The sequence below is a fragment of the Oncorhynchus mykiss genome, chromosome 19, assembly GCF_057628025.1.
Source record: "Oncorhynchus mykiss isolate SJ-2025 chromosome 19, ASM5762802v1, whole genome shotgun sequence".
Lineage (NCBI taxonomy): Eukaryota > Metazoa > Chordata > Actinopteri > Salmoniformes > Salmonidae > Oncorhynchus > Oncorhynchus mykiss.
The window spans coordinates 51,707,397-51,723,949 of record NC_143040.1 but is presented as its reverse complement, the minus strand read 5'-3'; the positions used below and the strand labels follow the sequence as shown (position 1 = coordinate 51,723,949).

Sequence of the window (16,553 nt, the reverse complement as noted above, 5' to 3'; positions counted from 1 at the left end):
CACAGGTAGCTTACTTTTTTAATTGATTTGTTTGACAAGATGAAAACATAATCACTGGTTGTGTTCATGCCAAATTAAAAGGTAATATTTTTTTTTTTTAACGTTATCACGTTTTTACAATTAGGCCCATTAAAAAATGCACGAAATTAAAGAAAGACACGGTATAATTCACGAATCTGGCACAATGTTTGTGTATTAATTAAATGGTATGATGCCATTTCGCACTGTTGGTTAGTGGGCAATGACATTCCTTTTTTCTTTGGGACTGTTAATCCCTTTGTAAATTAATTCTGTTGATCAGAATTATGAGTGCTGCGTGTGCTGGCCTAATCTGAACTTTTTTGTAAATTCTAGTATTTTCTTTTAAAATAGAAATATACAGTTGAAGTCAGAAGTTTACATACACTTATGTCGGAGTCACTAAAACTCGTTGTTCAACCACTCCACAAATGTCTTGTTAACAAACTATAGTTTTGGCAAGTCGGTTTGGACATCTACTTTGTCCATGACACAAGTCATTTTTCCAACAATTGTTTACAGACAGATTATTTCACTTATAATTCACTGTATCACAATTCCAGTGGGTCAGAAGTTTACATACACTAAGTTGACTGTGAATTTAAAGAGCTTGGAAAATTCCAAAAAATTATGTAATGGCTTTAGAAGCTTCTGATGGGCTAATTGACATAATTTGAGTCAATTGGAGGTGTACCTGTGAATGTATTTAAAGGCCTACCTTCAAACTCAGTGCCTCTTTGCTTGACATCATGGGAAAATCAAATGAAATCAGCCAAGACCTCAGAAAAAAATGTGTAGACCTCCACAAGTCTGGTTCATCCTTGGGAGCAATTTCCAAACGCCTGAAGGTACCACGTTCATCTGTACAAACAATAGTATGCAAGTATAAACACCATGGGACCACGCAGCCATCATACCACTCAGGAATGAGACTCGTTCTGTCTCCTAGAGATGAACGTACTGTGGTGCAAAAAGTGCAAATAAATCTTAGAACAGCAAAGGACCTTGTGAAGATGCTGGAGGAAACAGATACAAAAGTATCTATATCCACAGTAAAATGAGTCCTATATCGACATAACCTGAATGGCCGCTCAGCAAGGAAGAAGCCACTGCTCCAAAACCACCATAAAAAAAGCCAGACTACGGTTTGCAACTGCACATGGGGCCAAAGATCATACTTTTTGAAGAAATGTCCTTTGGTCTGATGAAACAAAAATAGAACTGTTTGGCCATAATGTCCATCGTTATGTTTGGAGGAAAAAGGGGGAGGCTTGCAAGCCGAAGAACACCATCCCAACCGTGAAGCACGAGGATGGCAGCATCATGTTGTAGGGTGCTTTGCTGCAGGAGGGGCTGGTGCACTTCCAAAATAGATTGCATCATGAGGATGGAAAATTATGTGAATATATTGAAGCAACATCTCAAGACATCAGTCAGGAAGTTAAAGCTTGGTTGCAAATGGGTCTTTTGAGTTGTGGCAAAATGGCTTAAGGACAACAAAGTCAAGGTATTGGAGAGGCCATCACAAAGCCCTGACCTCAATCCTATAGAACATTTGTGGGCAGAACTGAAAAAGAGTGCGAGCAAGGAGGCATACAACCCTGACTCAGTTACACCAGCTCTGTCAGGAGGAATGGGCCAAAATTCACCCAACTTATTGTGGGAAGCTTGTGGAAGACTACCCAAAATGTTTGACCCAAGTTAAACAATTTGAAGGCAATGCTACCAAATACTAATTGAGTGTATGTAAACTTCTGACCCACTGGGAATGTGATGAAAGAAATAGAAGCTGAAATAAATAATTATCTCTACTATTATTCTGACATTTCACCTTCTTAAAATAAAGTGGTGATCCTAACTGACCTAAGACAGGGATTTTTTTTACTAGGATTAAATGTCAGGAATTGTGAAAAACTGAGTTTAACTGTGTTTGGCTGAGGTGTAAGTAAACTTCCAACTTCAACTGTACATACCCAGTAATAATAAAATCATCATCACTGTTTTCTGTGGGCATTATCAAGACCAGCCTTTAAATGTTATCTACATGGTAAGGAAGGGTTTATAACTTCTACTGTCTGAGATGGTGCATGTCATATTAAATATGTGACATCATGTTTAATCTAGATTAGATCTAAAATAGGATAGAAATATAGGAGTACCTTGAATAACTAGTCCAATATGTTGGTATGTGAAATGCAAGTTTTGGATTGGAATAGTTCAAGAGGTAGTATTGCTGTGGCGCAACACACATACAGGTCAGGTGGACCATTGAATGCCAAGACACGTGCACCTGTATGAATATCTGTGATGTCAGGGTATGATATCGCTTCCAACTAGGATTTTTGTAATGGCATTATTAATATCACAGATCAAATAGTATGATGAATAAGGAAATTACAATTTGAAATGCTGTTCACAGTTCTAAATCACAACAAAAGCCAAGGAGAAAAGAAACTGTATTTATTTGTAATATAAATACAAAATGTATCACGTTGTGATAGCTTATACCACTGAACAAAAATATAAACTCAACATGTAACATGTTGGTCCTATGTTTCATGAGCTGAAATAAAATATTCCAGAAATGTTCCATACGCACAAAAATATTATTTCTCAAAAATGTTGTGCACAAATTTGTTTACATCCCTGATTAAACAGCATGAACATTACATAGGTGCCCCTTGTGTTGGGGACAATAAAAGTCCACACTAAAATGTGCTGTTTTGTCACACAACACAATGCCACCGATGTCTCAAATTTTGAAGGAGCATGCAATTGGCATGCTGATTGCAGGAATGTCCACCAAAGTTGCTGCCAGAGAATTTAATGTTAATTTCTCTACCATAAGCCGCCTCCAACGTAGTAGAATTTGGCAGTACGTCCAACCGGCCTCACAACCACAGACCACGTGTATGGCATTGTGTGGGCGAGCGGTTTGCTGATGTCAACGTTGTGAACAGAGTGCACTATGGTGGCGGTGGGGTTAAGGTATGGGCAGGCAGGCATAAGCTACGGCCAACGAACACGATTTTATCAATGGCAATTTGAATTCACAGAAATAGCGTGACGAGATCCTGAGGCCCATTGTGAGGCCCAATTTTTTTTTAAGGTATCTGTGACCATCTGTATTCCCACTGATGTGAAATCCATAGATTAGGACCTAAATCATTTATTTCAATTGACTGATTTCCTCATCTGAGCTGTAACTCAGTAAAATATTTGAAATTGTTGCATGTTGCGTTTTATATTTTTGTTCAGTATGTCAAATGATACATATAATGTATAGTGAGTATACAAATCAGAACCATATTTGAAAGTAACAATAACAGACCAACTACAATGTAAACAGTCAATATATACTGTAGGTTATGTGCATATATGACGCCTGCGCCAAAAAAAAGAAAGCGGTTCAACCGGTCTGCCATCGAAGGCATAATACAAAGACAAAATCATATTCAAAAAAACATCCGTGTACATAACCAGTACACATATGTATAAACAAAAAATACAGCTCTGACTGTGCCTAGGGGCCTGAGAGCCTTGGGGCCTTGGAACGGTGGAGTATTGCTCACCAAGCTGCATTTAGCCATTTATTCAATTTAATTTATTTATAGTGATAGTGGCTGGGACTATGGGGCCCTTAATAACAACAACAATAACAAAACAAAAAATCTAAACAATTGCATTTAACTGCCAGCACAAAGTCCAATCACATTGGGTCACCTTTGTGTTTAAAGGCTCTCTGGCTCCAGGCAGGAGTGCTTAGCTGGTTCTCCTCTAAGCCAAGAACCCAGAGGTAATGAAGTGCTGCTAGCTGACCGGAGTGGAGCTTCACTGTAAACTGTAACTGTGACACTGCTGCTCTGAGTCCTGTGACATCACTTCCCCTCCAGGTGCTCCAGCAAGGAGTTGACTTCGCTTTCAGGGGTCTTGACGCTGTCTGTTCTTACGATGCACGTTGGGCGGTGGTGATTCAACATGATGATCAGCTGCTGCCGCTCATGCTTCAGCTCCTCGATCTGGGCTTTGAGGTCAGAGTTCATTACCTCTAGTCTCTCTGATTCCTGAGACATAGTGTGCATGAGGAAGGAAGGAAGGATAAGATCATTACCTATTCTTAGAAGAATGGAGATCTGTACATTTCATTAAAGAAAAACCTCCCTCTCACCCTTTGTAGATAGTCTGTCCTCTCCTTCTTTTTGTTTCTACAGCGTGCTGCTGCAACTTTGTTTTTCTCTCTCCTTCGTTTCCTCCTGTCCTCTTCCTCATCTCTCTACATTGAGGGGAAATGCAAACATGCTTTAAAATAGAACTTAAGGTGGAAAATGGACCCAGCAATTATGTTTCAAGTGTGGGAAACCATCGAAAAGTAGATTGTTTGTTTTAATGATAATTCTGTCCACTAGGTGATGCCCCTGGTCAACATTAAGTAGATACTGAAGTCCCTCTGTGCTCTGGGAAATAACATTGCCTATGTTTTCTACAAATTTCTGTGATGGTAAGAAAAGTCAAAACATCAAAAGAGTGAGCCGTAAACAGTAAAATTACCTGAAAGATGTCTGAATTTGAACTTCTCACAACATTTTCAAGAACTAAAACAACTTTCATTCTCACTTCTGTTTTGATGTTTAGGGGCCTCTTCCCTAGCTTGCCCAAGAAGTGCAGTGGAGAGAGCATGGACCCCAGTTCCCGGAGGTCGGCGTATTTGAGCTGGTCAGTCAGCGTGGTGGAGGGGATCCCTGCCAGGGGACCCAGGCTGGGCAGGGAGCCCGCTGTCACCAGGGGATCTGGGATTGGTCCCGGCATCATGTTAGATCCGGCTGTGACCACAGCTTATAGGGAAAGGGACAAATGGATAGGAAAATACGTTGAGAAGAAAATAAACACCACATGGTTTGAGATGTACGATTCATCACCTCTGAATATTTAATTCTGCTGCTCTACTGATCGCTACATTCATGAAACTACCATCCTACAAGTTGTTTGCGTGACTTGAAAATGAGGGGCGTTGTACAAAATAAAATTATCAGCGATTGGATCGTCTCTAACAAATCTAACCAGAGTATCAAAGTTGATAATCATCATGAAGACCAGCTCTGGCCCAATCCATTGGTTTCTGGGACCAATCATAATGGTCAGAATGTGTTCACATTCTAGGAATTGTCAAAGAGGGAGGCAAATGCAGATTCAGCATGGAGAATAAACTTCCGTTGGCTTCAGGCAATAGCTATACCAGAGTTAAAGATCTGAATCCATTTTACCCCAAGCATTCACATCTCAAACCTGCTTGTGGTTTTGGTATAGAAGACAGATCATTAATTGCTCTACTTTCATTTAAGTCTGCTAAAGGGCTTGAAGGAGGCATTTCCCAGGGTGCACCTGGTCTCCCTGGCAGCTCTCTCTAATGAATTGTTGGCCTGTTACAGAGCAGGAGGCCGAGGCTGTCTCCCATTAGGACATTTTATTATTTCATCTCTTTTTTTCTGGAATGTATGTATACTCCCATTTACATAGGTCTTGGCACAGATCTATGTTTTTCTTTTTCATTCCCGAGGAGGCCAAGAGAGAAGCACATAGCCCAGCACAAAAGTAGACTCAGACACATTCCCCTTTATCCCAAGGAGAGCTGCAGCCAGCCCTTGCCAAGAAACACCCGTTGCCCATGTTTCCTCCATATGAGTTATTTTCTCCATATCAGGGAAGTGGAATGTGGCTACGGGTGCTCAGGACAATGTAGCCAACCCTGGTCCCCTGATAAAGGTTCTTCGCCAAACCCTTCTTCTATTTTGTCTGACTAAACGGACACTATACAATATCTACATCAACACTACATTGAGTCTTCCCTGTAAATCTTTTGTTTATAATTGTAGTAATATACGTTATGCAAAGACATCTGCCTTTATTCCCAGGTGAGTAGCAAGTAATTCATTTGGTAGGATGACAGATGCGGTATATTACACTGTAGCTCACCTAACAGAGTCTCAAAAGTCTGTTTAAACAGAAGCATTGTACATTTGTACATCTATAACTGTTTGAGAACTCCTTTCTTGATTCTACTCATTTTTGCCTCACTCATTTATAAGCTTACATCAGCCAAATATTCAATGCAGAGGTTGGCATGAAAATCAGCGAGCGCTAAAATCAAAGAGAAGGTGCCTGGAGAGAGGTAGCCAGGGACAACAGCTTGCTACATCAACTCTCCCAAGAATATCCGAGCCAAAGAACGCTACAGACAAGACGGCTGTCTAATTTCATTTGCCCACACTCATTCACATTTCCCACCACATTATAGATGGAATTGGATTCAGAGGCACGTGTGAAAATAAGTACTCACTCACAACCCCACCAGGTCACCACTGGGATACAATATTAATAAAGAATCATAATAGTTTACCCATTTGCGCTGAATACACAGTATTCTCCAAAATCTCAAAAAATAAATGACTTATGAGCCCAGCAGGATAGCCAGAGTGAATGATGAGGAAAAATAAACAGAACAGAAACAGTGTTCCCTTTGTTTGAAAGCTAGCAAGAGTGTAATACAGATACCAACTACACACCAGGATATATTGATACAGGATCACCTACACTGATCTCTGACCTTACCCCCAGTAAATGTAAATACTGAAGGTTTCCTTCAATGACTATACAGTCAGGACCTATCCTGTCTAGTTGTACAATGTTGAGTTCCAACAAATGGGACCCAAGCAAAGTAGGCCAATAATCTTATTCTGGGCACGGTACCAAGACAAGTGATTTGAGGTTTTTGCATGTTTCCATGCAAGTGTGTAGCCTGTTTCACTCCACAATACTCCACCTCTATCTACTGTACCTGACCCCTTCCTCAACCACCTCCTAACTGCCCCAATGTGCAGCATTAAATCTACCAACAGCTGCCATTTGGCCTCCTTCTGCAGCTAATTATGTTCAACAAAGTCACTCCTAAATCATTACTACTGCACAGATACAACCCAATTTGGCTTTATAGATGAAAATCTGGTCCTCTCAGTTTACATAACATAATAAATATTGGTATGTCTCAGCAAAACCGCTGCTTTACCTTATGTGCAAAACGTGATTCCATGTTTGCTGTGTAGTGCACATTTTGATTGTACTGGACTGAAACCCTTTTTAAAATCTATAAACACAAGCAACTATCCATAATTTTGCCTCTGCGTAAAATGAGTTACAGTTCGAAAGTTCCTCAAAACAAAAGTACTAGGCACAAAAGTATGAAAGTAGCATGTGGAACTCCTCTGGTATTATAAGACAACAGTGTTGTTATGACTTTAGTTTTGAAGCTACATGATGACAAAGACCTTTGTGGTGACTTTAGTATGGTAACCTCCCCATAAAGATAAATAATCCACTCACATTTAAGGTGAGTGTATTGCTTGAAGGTTTTATTTAACTTAGCCCTGCATGTTGGAGCTTGGAGACTTAGATTTTCACTGTACCCTGCAATCATATCTGCAACCCCTGTACATGTGACTATTAAACACTCTGAATCTGAAAAAACAAAGATATAAGAATGTGCTTTGTGTAAAAAATGTCAAATGAACAATATGCAAATATCTTCAGAGCACAGTATACAGTGCCTTCAGAAAGTACTCACACCCCTTGACTTTTTCTACATTTTGTTGTGTTGAAGGCTGAATGTAATACATATTACATTGAGATGTTGTGTCACTGATCTATGCACAATACCTCATAATGTCAACGTGTAATTATGTTTTCAGAAATGTTTACAAATTAATACAAAATTAAAAGCAGAAATGTCCTGAGTCAATAAGCATTCAACCCTTTTGTTATGGCAAGCCTAAAGAATTTGCAATAATAGCGTTTAACATGATTTCTAAATGACTACCTCATCTCTGTATCCCACACATACAATTACCTGTAAGGTCCCTCAGTTGAGCAGTGAACTTCAAGCACAAATTCGACCACTAAGACTAATTATGTTTTCCAATGGTTCGCAAAGAAGGGCACCTATTGGTAAATGGGGGAAAAAGCAGACATTGAATATACACTACCGTTCAAAAGTTTGTGGTCACTTAGACGTTTCCTTGATTTACATGAAAACATACATGAAATTAGTTGCAAAATGAGTAGGAAATAGAGTCAAGACATTGACAAGGTTATAAATAATGATTTTAATTGAAATAATAATTGTGTCCTTCAAACTTTGCTTTCGTCAAAGAATCCAGCCTTACAGACCTTTGGCATTCTAGTTGTCAATTTGTTGAGGTAATCTGAAGAGATTTCACCCCATGCTTCCTGAAGCCTCTCCCACAAGTTGGATTGGCTTGATGGGGACTTCTTACGTACCACACGGTCAAGCTGCTCCCACAACAGCTCAATAGGGTTGAGATCCGGTGACTGTGCTGGCCACTCCATTATAGACAGAATACCAGCTGACTGCTTCTTCCCTAAATAGTTATTGCATAGTTTGGAGCAGTGCTTTGGGTCATTGTCCTGTTGTAGAAGGAAATTGGCTCCAATTACACGCTGCCCACAGGGTATGGCATGGCGTTGCAAAAAATGGAGTGACAGCCTTCCTTCTTCAAGATCCCTTTTACCCTGTACAAATCTCCCACTTTACCACCACCAAAGCATCCCCCAGACCATCACATTGCCTCCACCATGCTTGACAGATGGCGTCAAGCACTCCTCCAACATTTTTCATTTTTTCTGCGTCTCACAAATGTTCTTCTTTGTGATCCGAACACCTCACCCAACTTAGTTTTGTCTGTCCATAACAATCTTCCTCTGTCCAGTGTCTGTTCATTTGCCCATCTTAATCTTTTCTTTTTATTGGCCAGTCTGAGATATGGCTTTTTCTTTGCAACTCTGCCTAGAAGGCCAGCATCCCGGAGTCGCATCTTCACTGTTGAAGTTGAGACTGGTGTTTTGCGGGTACTATTTAATGAAGCTGCCAGTTGAGGACTTGTGAGGCATCTGTTTCTCAAACTAGACACTCCAATGTACTTGTCCTCTTGCTCAGTTGTGCACCGGGGCCTCCCACTCCTCTTTCTATTCTGGTTAGTGCCAGTTTGCGCTGTTCTGTGAAGGGAGTAGTATACAGTGTTGTACGAGATCTTCAGTTTCTTGGCAATTTCTCGCATGGAATAGCCTTCATTTCTGAGAACAAGAATAGATTGACGAGTTTCAGAAGAAAGTTATTTGTTTCTGGCCATTTTGAGCCTGTAATCGAACCCACAAATTCTGATGCTCCAGATACTTAACTAGTCTAAAGAAGGACAGTTTTATTGATTTTTTAATCAGGACAACAGTTTTCATCTGTGCTAACATACTTGCAAAGGGGTTTTCTAATGATCAATTAGCCTTTTAAAATGATAAACTTGGATTAGCTAACACAACATGCCATTGGAACACAGGAGTGACGGTTGCTAATAATGGACCTCTGTACGCCTATGTAGATATTCCATTTAAAAAATCAGCCGTTTCCAGCTACAATAGTAATTTACAACATTAACAATGTCTACACTGTATTTCTGATCAATTTGATGTTATTTTAATGGACTTTTATTTTTTTTTGCTTTCTTTCCAAAACAAGGACATTTGTAAGTGACCCCAAACTTTTGAACGGTAGTGTACCTTTGGGCATGGTGAAGTTATTAATTACACTTTGGATGGTGTATCAATACACTGAGTAACTACAAAGATACAGGCGTCCTTCCTAATTGAGTTGCCGGAGAGGAAGGAAACCTCGGATTTCACCATGAGGCCAATGGTGATTTTAAAACAGTTACAGAGTTTAATGGCTGTGATAGGAGAAACCTGAGGATGGATCAACAACATTGTAGTTACTCCACAATACTAACCTAAATAAGTGAAAAGAAGGAAGCCTGTACAGAATAAAAATATTCCAAAACATGCATCCTGTTTGCAATAAGACACAAAAAGTAAAGGCAAAGAAATTAACTTTTTGTCCTGATTACGAAACGTAATGTAAATATTGTACAATCCAGGTGTGCAAAGCTCTTAGAGACTTACCCCCAAAATACTGCCAAAGGTGATTCTAGCATGTATTGACTCAGGGGTGTGAATACTTAAGTAAATTAGATATTTTTGAATTTAATTTTCAATTAATGTGCAAACATTTAAAAAAAAACATATATTTAATTTAATTAATTTAGAATGTATGCTGTAGTCAAGGGGCAAGAATACATTCTGAAGGCACTGTATCCTCCTGACTGATAATTCTTTAAAAAAAAACTAAATATACTTCTCTGCATCTCTGCTAAAATCTGGGTAAAAGTACATTCAGTAACCTAAAAGTCACTGAATTGTTGCTTAATGAAACTGTTTATTAGAAGCCATTTTTTTGGACTAGGCTACGTGATAAATCGAAGTAAGAAAAATATTTAGTGTAACATAGGCAGACCTACAGTGTGAAATCAAATGTAAGTAACATTGTAATACTACATTGATACATTGTCAAAATTCCATCACGTTATTGTAACACTCTTGAAAGCCCGTAGTTACAAAGAAACAAGAAAAGCAAACCTCGGTTAATAATGATACACTTCTGAGTCACCATGACTCATTTTTAAAGCGGAAGTTATTCTTCAGTAAGGCATGCATGTTACGTAACTGACTTTTGCAGTGATGAAACGAAGACACTCGAGCAAATACATCTAAGACAAGTGCTAGATCAATGTTATGTTATGAATGTTATGTTAATGTTATGAAGGATGTTCTTAATAAGTCATATTCGTTCAGGACCAATAAAGTTGTAGGGAACGACTTGTTTATTGGGTTGAATAAACGTGTAGGACTGCAACCTTGCAAGCGTGCATCCCAAACAAAAGAAAAGCATTGAGTGTAAAAGTTATGTCTCACGAATAACGTTTATAATATACATACATTTTTACAGTGCAGTGCTGCCCAGACCAAAGAGAACGAAAGAACGGGATTGCACAAATGCAAGGATTGTGCACAATGATCCACTGAAAAGTTAATGGGCTGCTCTGCTCACACTGGCAACTCATCCAGCGTGGAGCCCCAGTGTAATCAATGTTTCTCGACTACGAAGCTGTCTATTACCTGACTTTGATTCCGAGTGCAACAGTTGTCCTTTCTTCTGGTCAGCTGAAGGTCGACAGTAGATTTTAAAAAGTGGAAATCGTTGCATCGGCCCGTTTAAATAGTTAGCTCTATCTGGGAGGATTTGGGAATGCGGAAATTATCAGTTATGCCAACTAGACGTTAAAGTGGGGGGAAGAAGTGGGGAAATCCTATCCGCTCCTCCCCTAGAAACCAGAAAACAAACCACCCGACTGACCAAGTGCAGAGCAGAGCAGGATAGACCATGTTGTCAGCCCACACACCTCAATTGGGATTAATACCTGACAATATTGCCTTTTATAAACACCAGTCTTGTTTAATTCACTCACACTCTCACTTTCTATTCCACACACAGAAAAAGGACACACAGAGAGGAGAGAGAGACTTTTATCTACTTTTCTACAATAATTAACAAGAGTACCTACTAACAAGAGGAACATCCAAATCAAATTCAATGCGAGTTGTTTCCATAGTGAAAAAAATATAAACGCAACTTGCAACAATTTCAATGATTTTACTGAGTTACAGTTCATAGAAGGAAATCAGTCAATTGAAATAAATTATTTAGGCCCTAATCTATGGATTTCAGATGACTGGGCAGGGGCTCAGCCATGGGTGGGCCTGGGAGGGCAACCAATCAGAATGAGTTTTTCCCCACAAAAGGGCTTTCATTACAGACAGAAGTACTCCTCAGTATTGGTCTCGTACAATCCAGCAGGTGAAGAAGTGGCTGTCCTGGGCTAGCGTGGTTACATGTGGTCTGCGGTTGAGGCTGGTTGGACGTACTGCCAAAATCTCTCAAACGATGTTGGAGGCGGCTTATGGTAGAGAAATGAACGTTCAATTATCTGGCAACAGCTCTTGTGGACATTCCTGCATGCTCCCTCAAAACGTGAGACATCGTGGCATTGTGTTGTTTGACAAAACTGCTAATTTATGAGTGGCATTTTATTGTGCCCAGCACAAGGTGCCTCTGTGTCATGATCCTGCTGTTTAATCAGCTTCTTGATATGCCACACCTGTCAGGTGGATGGAATATCTTGGCAAATGAGAAATGCTTACTAACAGGGATGTAAACTAATTTGTGCACAACATTTTAGAAAAATAAGCATTTTGTGCGTATGGAAAATGTCTGGGATATTTTATTTCAGCTCATGAAACAGGGGATCAACACTTTACATGTTGCATTTATATTTTTGTTCAATAGATTTTCTGGTGATCATATAATTTGTCTTATCTGAAAAAATATATACATTAATTGTTAAACTCAATGGAGTGACACTAGCTGGTATGAGTGATTTAATATTTAGTATTCAATAAAGCACCCAACATCACTTTGAATTAATATTTAATTTGAAAATGTATCAATCAGCAATCGATGCTCATTTTACTTTTTAAACTTGACAAACAAGTCAAAATTGAAGGTAAAAAAATAAATTATCATAATTTACATCTTGATAAATATAGCACTGGATGTTTTCATTGAAAACTCTAAACATTGTAACAATGAGGTCAAATCACAGTTGATGACGTTGAGGTATGTACCTACCGAACATGGATGTATACTTGAACTATAACACAACATTCATAGCTATTGATATACTATTCCCATTGAAGCACAAAACCGTACAGTCAATTCCACAATACAGCATAGATCTAGTACCAGATCAAACATATATGAAATATGACAATTATTTGGAATTCCTCTGCATGCGTTTAAAACCAGAACATACTTACTCCCTATCAGTAAAGTGTATAGCCATGCTCTTAGCTATATCAATTGTATCTGGAAGAAGTTTATACTTGCTTAGTCAAAAACATTTAATGAGTGTAATAATAAAACTGAAGTGCTGAAACCACAGAAAGTCTCTGATAGCCTATCACAGTCAGGAAAACCAACTAAAGTGATAAACCAATCAACTCCCTATGCTTACATTATAAGGCCAACAGGGTTGGAGAGTTGAGGATATCAACAGATTCAGCCTTGCCCCCTCCACTTTTGCGACCATCAAACCCCACTCCAAAGGAGTCAAGATCAGGACAGGAGAATGTGAAAACGGACAGGTAGCTGCTACATGTGGGGGTGGAGGTCACAACAGGAGTGCTCAAGGGCTCTAGGTCATTAGACACAGATTTGTACAGGGTTTCCCAGTCCGTAACCCCAAGAGAACCACTCAGGTCAATATCTGGGACAGAGTGGGCAGTCTCTGTGGGGACTTCCTCCTCCATGCTGGGCAGCAGATTGTCCAGGAGACCCTCCTTCATGTCCAAAGAGGGCTCAAGGTCGCAGATGTTCACTTCAATACTGGCACAGAGTAGGATGTTGGAGTTTCCAGAGATGGCTGTGGACGTGTCATTGAGGATGTCCATGTCCTGGAGCGAGGGGGCTTCCTGAGCACTGTCCTCAGGGAGTTTACCCCCCTCCGGGCTGGGGGGGAGGTCTGGAGACCTACTGGGCTCCTGGAAGATGGAATCCAATTCTTCTGTAATTTGGCACACAGGTTTATGAGTAGCGAGGACAAATTCCAGCCTCTCTTTCTCTTTGAGGAGGTTGGCTATCTCTGTCTGCAGAGCTGCTTTGTCTTCCTCCAGCTGATCAGTCTCCTTCGAAAATATCCCCAAAAAATAACACAGGAAATCTAAATCATAACCATAGATTACTGTTTAAAATGATGGTACTGTGATTAACATGATTTCTAAGGTTTAACTTACAGTTTGCAGTGAATCAGTGAGTTCCCTCCGTCTGTTGCGACATTTGGCTGCAGCCATTTTATTTCTCTCTCTCCTCACCCTCTTCTTCTCTTCTTCCTCTGGAGATAACTGTGGGGTTCAGAGAAAAACACTTGCACCTTGAAGAATCAGTCCATTTCATCTCCTAATATCATTACATTCCATTGCCAAATCCCCTTCTGGAGTGTAGCAAAAGCATCTTTCTCTGCAATGCGTCTAAAAATAGACCATTGTTGCAGACTCGCTGTGACCTGAATACAAATGGACTGCCTGAGCTCAGCACACAGTCAAATACACTGCTTTTGGAGAGCATGCATTGCTGCTGCTGCTGCTGCACTGTTAATGTTGATTTAGATGTTTACACGAGTTAATGTTTTTTGTTTGATTTGCAATCAGAAAAGTGCTCTAACCTGCTCGGCTTTCCCCTTTCTGCCAGTGTTTTTTCCCCTGCTCTCGCCCGCTTTGGGTGTTGACTGGTGAGAGCTCTTTGCTTCATTGGTTTGTTTGCTACTCAGAGATGGGGAGAGAGACGTTATAATGGTCGGCTGGACCATCCATAGCAAATCCGGGGTTGTGGAAATTGCAGTCACTGTTGGAACAAATGGAGTGGCTGGTGTATCCATGTCTGGGCAGAGCTCCTGCAAAGTGATACAAGTTCATTTACCACTGATGATTTAAAAAAAAATCACAATTAGCTTAATTATTTTACTGCAAAATGTGTCATTAAAACACATTTTATTCTAATAACAGAGACATAAGGCAATTACCACATTCGGATTGGGGATGTCTGTGACTCTATGCTCTATTGTCACCGCATGCACTATGTATGGGTTCTCTTAAAATATATCTAGCCATCTAAAAATAGTCTCCCCTGGATCGATATTTGACTTTATCACTGTTACTGACGTCAACACTGACGCAGAGATGTTGTGGAGGCTCCTGAATGGATTTCTTTTTCTCAATGAACTGCTGCATCGACATGCTACATGTTTGGTCTGAGGACGTGTAAATCATAATATACACAATTTTCATCCTCTCTCACTGTGGGGTGTTGCATTTTCAATATCTCACTCTTCTGGAATAGGAAGGAGGGTATTTATCATAATAATATGAATAATATGGTAGAATCATTTACCCACCCAGCATTTTCGACAAATACATCAATATCAATGATTTCCTATTAATATTTCACATACATTAATGTTAATAGAGATTAACACTGATAAATGATGAAAGTCAACCATATTTTAATTAATAATCGTTGACATCGTTGCGTCTGAATATTATACATCATTGCATCACAGGCATCACCACTTGATTGATTCATACCTGTGCATTACTCTCTGATGGCGAAGCTGAGGAGCTGGAGATAGAGTCGTCTTGTGTCTTCTGATAGTACGTCAGGGTGTCCCCAACAGGAGATTCAGTGCTACAGCGAGACATTGAATCGAAGTCAGGGTTGAGAAACATGTCTTAAAAAATCCTTAGCTAAACAGAATATTCACCCTTCTCGTCAAATTGATTTTTTTTCAGCAGCTTCTATTCCAGGTTTATACCTGGTAACTGATAGACTTGTGTGCAAGCCCCTCCTTTTATATTCTGACAGACTTTTATGAATGAACGGAGGCTGTACCATCTCTATGGAGGGGAGCCACTGGACAATGAAACACACATTTAGCATATTTTAGATAAACATTTGCCAAATACTCAATATCATCGCCGAGTTGCTCATTATTGTCATTTACCCCCAGGTAATTATATTGCATTTTTTTCAAATGTATTTATTCAACAAATACCAGAGGAAAGTGTCATGTGTAGCATGCCCATTCATACATTCATACAGACGGACTGTGCTATTTCTTTGGTGCAAATAACAGCACACTTCAATTTCCCTATAATGCAGTTGTCTCTATATGTTTTACAGCTCACCATAGATGACCTTTGGCATACACAATAGGCTTCCCACTTATAATTACTTATAATTAAAAAATGCCTATATGTTTTATTATAGAATAATTACAGGCCGCTAAATCTAAAGCATTCTAAGAACTGACAAATCTGGTTGGTAAGTCATATACAGTTGAAGTCGGAAGTTTACATACACCTTAGCCAAATACATTTCAACTCAGTTTTTCACAATTCCTTTTTCACAGTTTTTAAAAATTCCCTGTCTTAGGTCAGTTAGGATCACCACTTTATTTTAAGAATGTGAAATGTCCGAATAATAGTAGAGAGAATGATTTATTTCAGCTTTTATTTCTTTCATCACATTCCCAGTGGGTCAGAAGTGTACATACACTCAATTAGTATTTGGTAGCATTGCCTTTAAATTGTTTAACTTGGGTCAAACGTTTCAGGTAGCCTTCCACAAGCTTCCAACAATAAATTGGGTGAATTTTGGCCCATTCCTCCTGACAGAGCTGGTGTAACTGTGTCAGGTTTGTAGGCCTCCTTGCTCGCACAAGCTTTTTCAGTTCTGCCCACAGATTTTCTATATGATTGAGGTCAGGGCTTTGTGATGGCCACTCCAATACCTTGACTTTGTTTTCCTTAAGCCATTTTGCCACAACTTTGGAAGGATGCTTGGGGTCATTGTCCATTAGGAAGACCCATTTGCTACCAAGCTTTAACTTCCTGACTGGTGTCTTGAGATGCTGCTTCAATATATCCACATAATTTTCCTCCCTCATGATGCCATCTATTTTGTGAAGTGC

At 39.6% G+C, this 16,553-nt stretch overlaps 2 protein-coding genes across 3 annotated transcripts; both read right to left on the bottom strand.

Annotated features, from left to right (window-relative positions):
• Positions 1-2,463: 2,463 nt before the first annotated feature.
• On the bottom strand, positions 2,464-11,310 carry LOC110497917 (jun dimerization protein 2). 2 transcript variants are annotated; one of them, XM_021574387.3, is made up of 4 exons: positions 11,089-11,310; positions 4,633-4,850; positions 4,187-4,291; positions 2,464-4,082 (listed from the first exon to the last, which is right to left on the bottom strand). In XM_021574387.3, exons 1-4 carry the CDS (start codon positions 11,174-11,176, stop codon positions 3,897-3,899), a joined length of 597 nt encoding a protein of 198 aa, XP_021430062.2. In that variant the 5' UTR covers positions 11,177-11,310; the 3' UTR covers positions 2,464-3,896. The 2 variants fall into 2 exon arrangements, with proteins under 2 accessions (XP_021430062.2, XP_090067465.1); XM_090211339.1 differs by having other exon boundaries at positions 4,567-4,850; positions 11,089-11,270.
• Positions 11,311-11,480: 170 nt separating this feature from the next.
• On the bottom strand, positions 11,481-15,440 carry LOC110497916 (protein c-Fos). Its single transcript, XM_021574384.3, has 4 exons — positions 15,169-15,440; positions 14,250-14,477; positions 13,822-13,929; positions 11,481-13,713 (listed from the first exon to the last, which is right to left on the bottom strand). Exons 1-4 carry the CDS (start codon positions 15,307-15,309, stop codon positions 13,045-13,047), a joined length of 1,146 nt encoding a protein of 381 aa, XP_021430059.1. The 5' UTR covers positions 15,310-15,440; the 3' UTR covers positions 11,481-13,044.
• Positions 15,441-16,553: the final 1,113 nt, after the last annotated feature.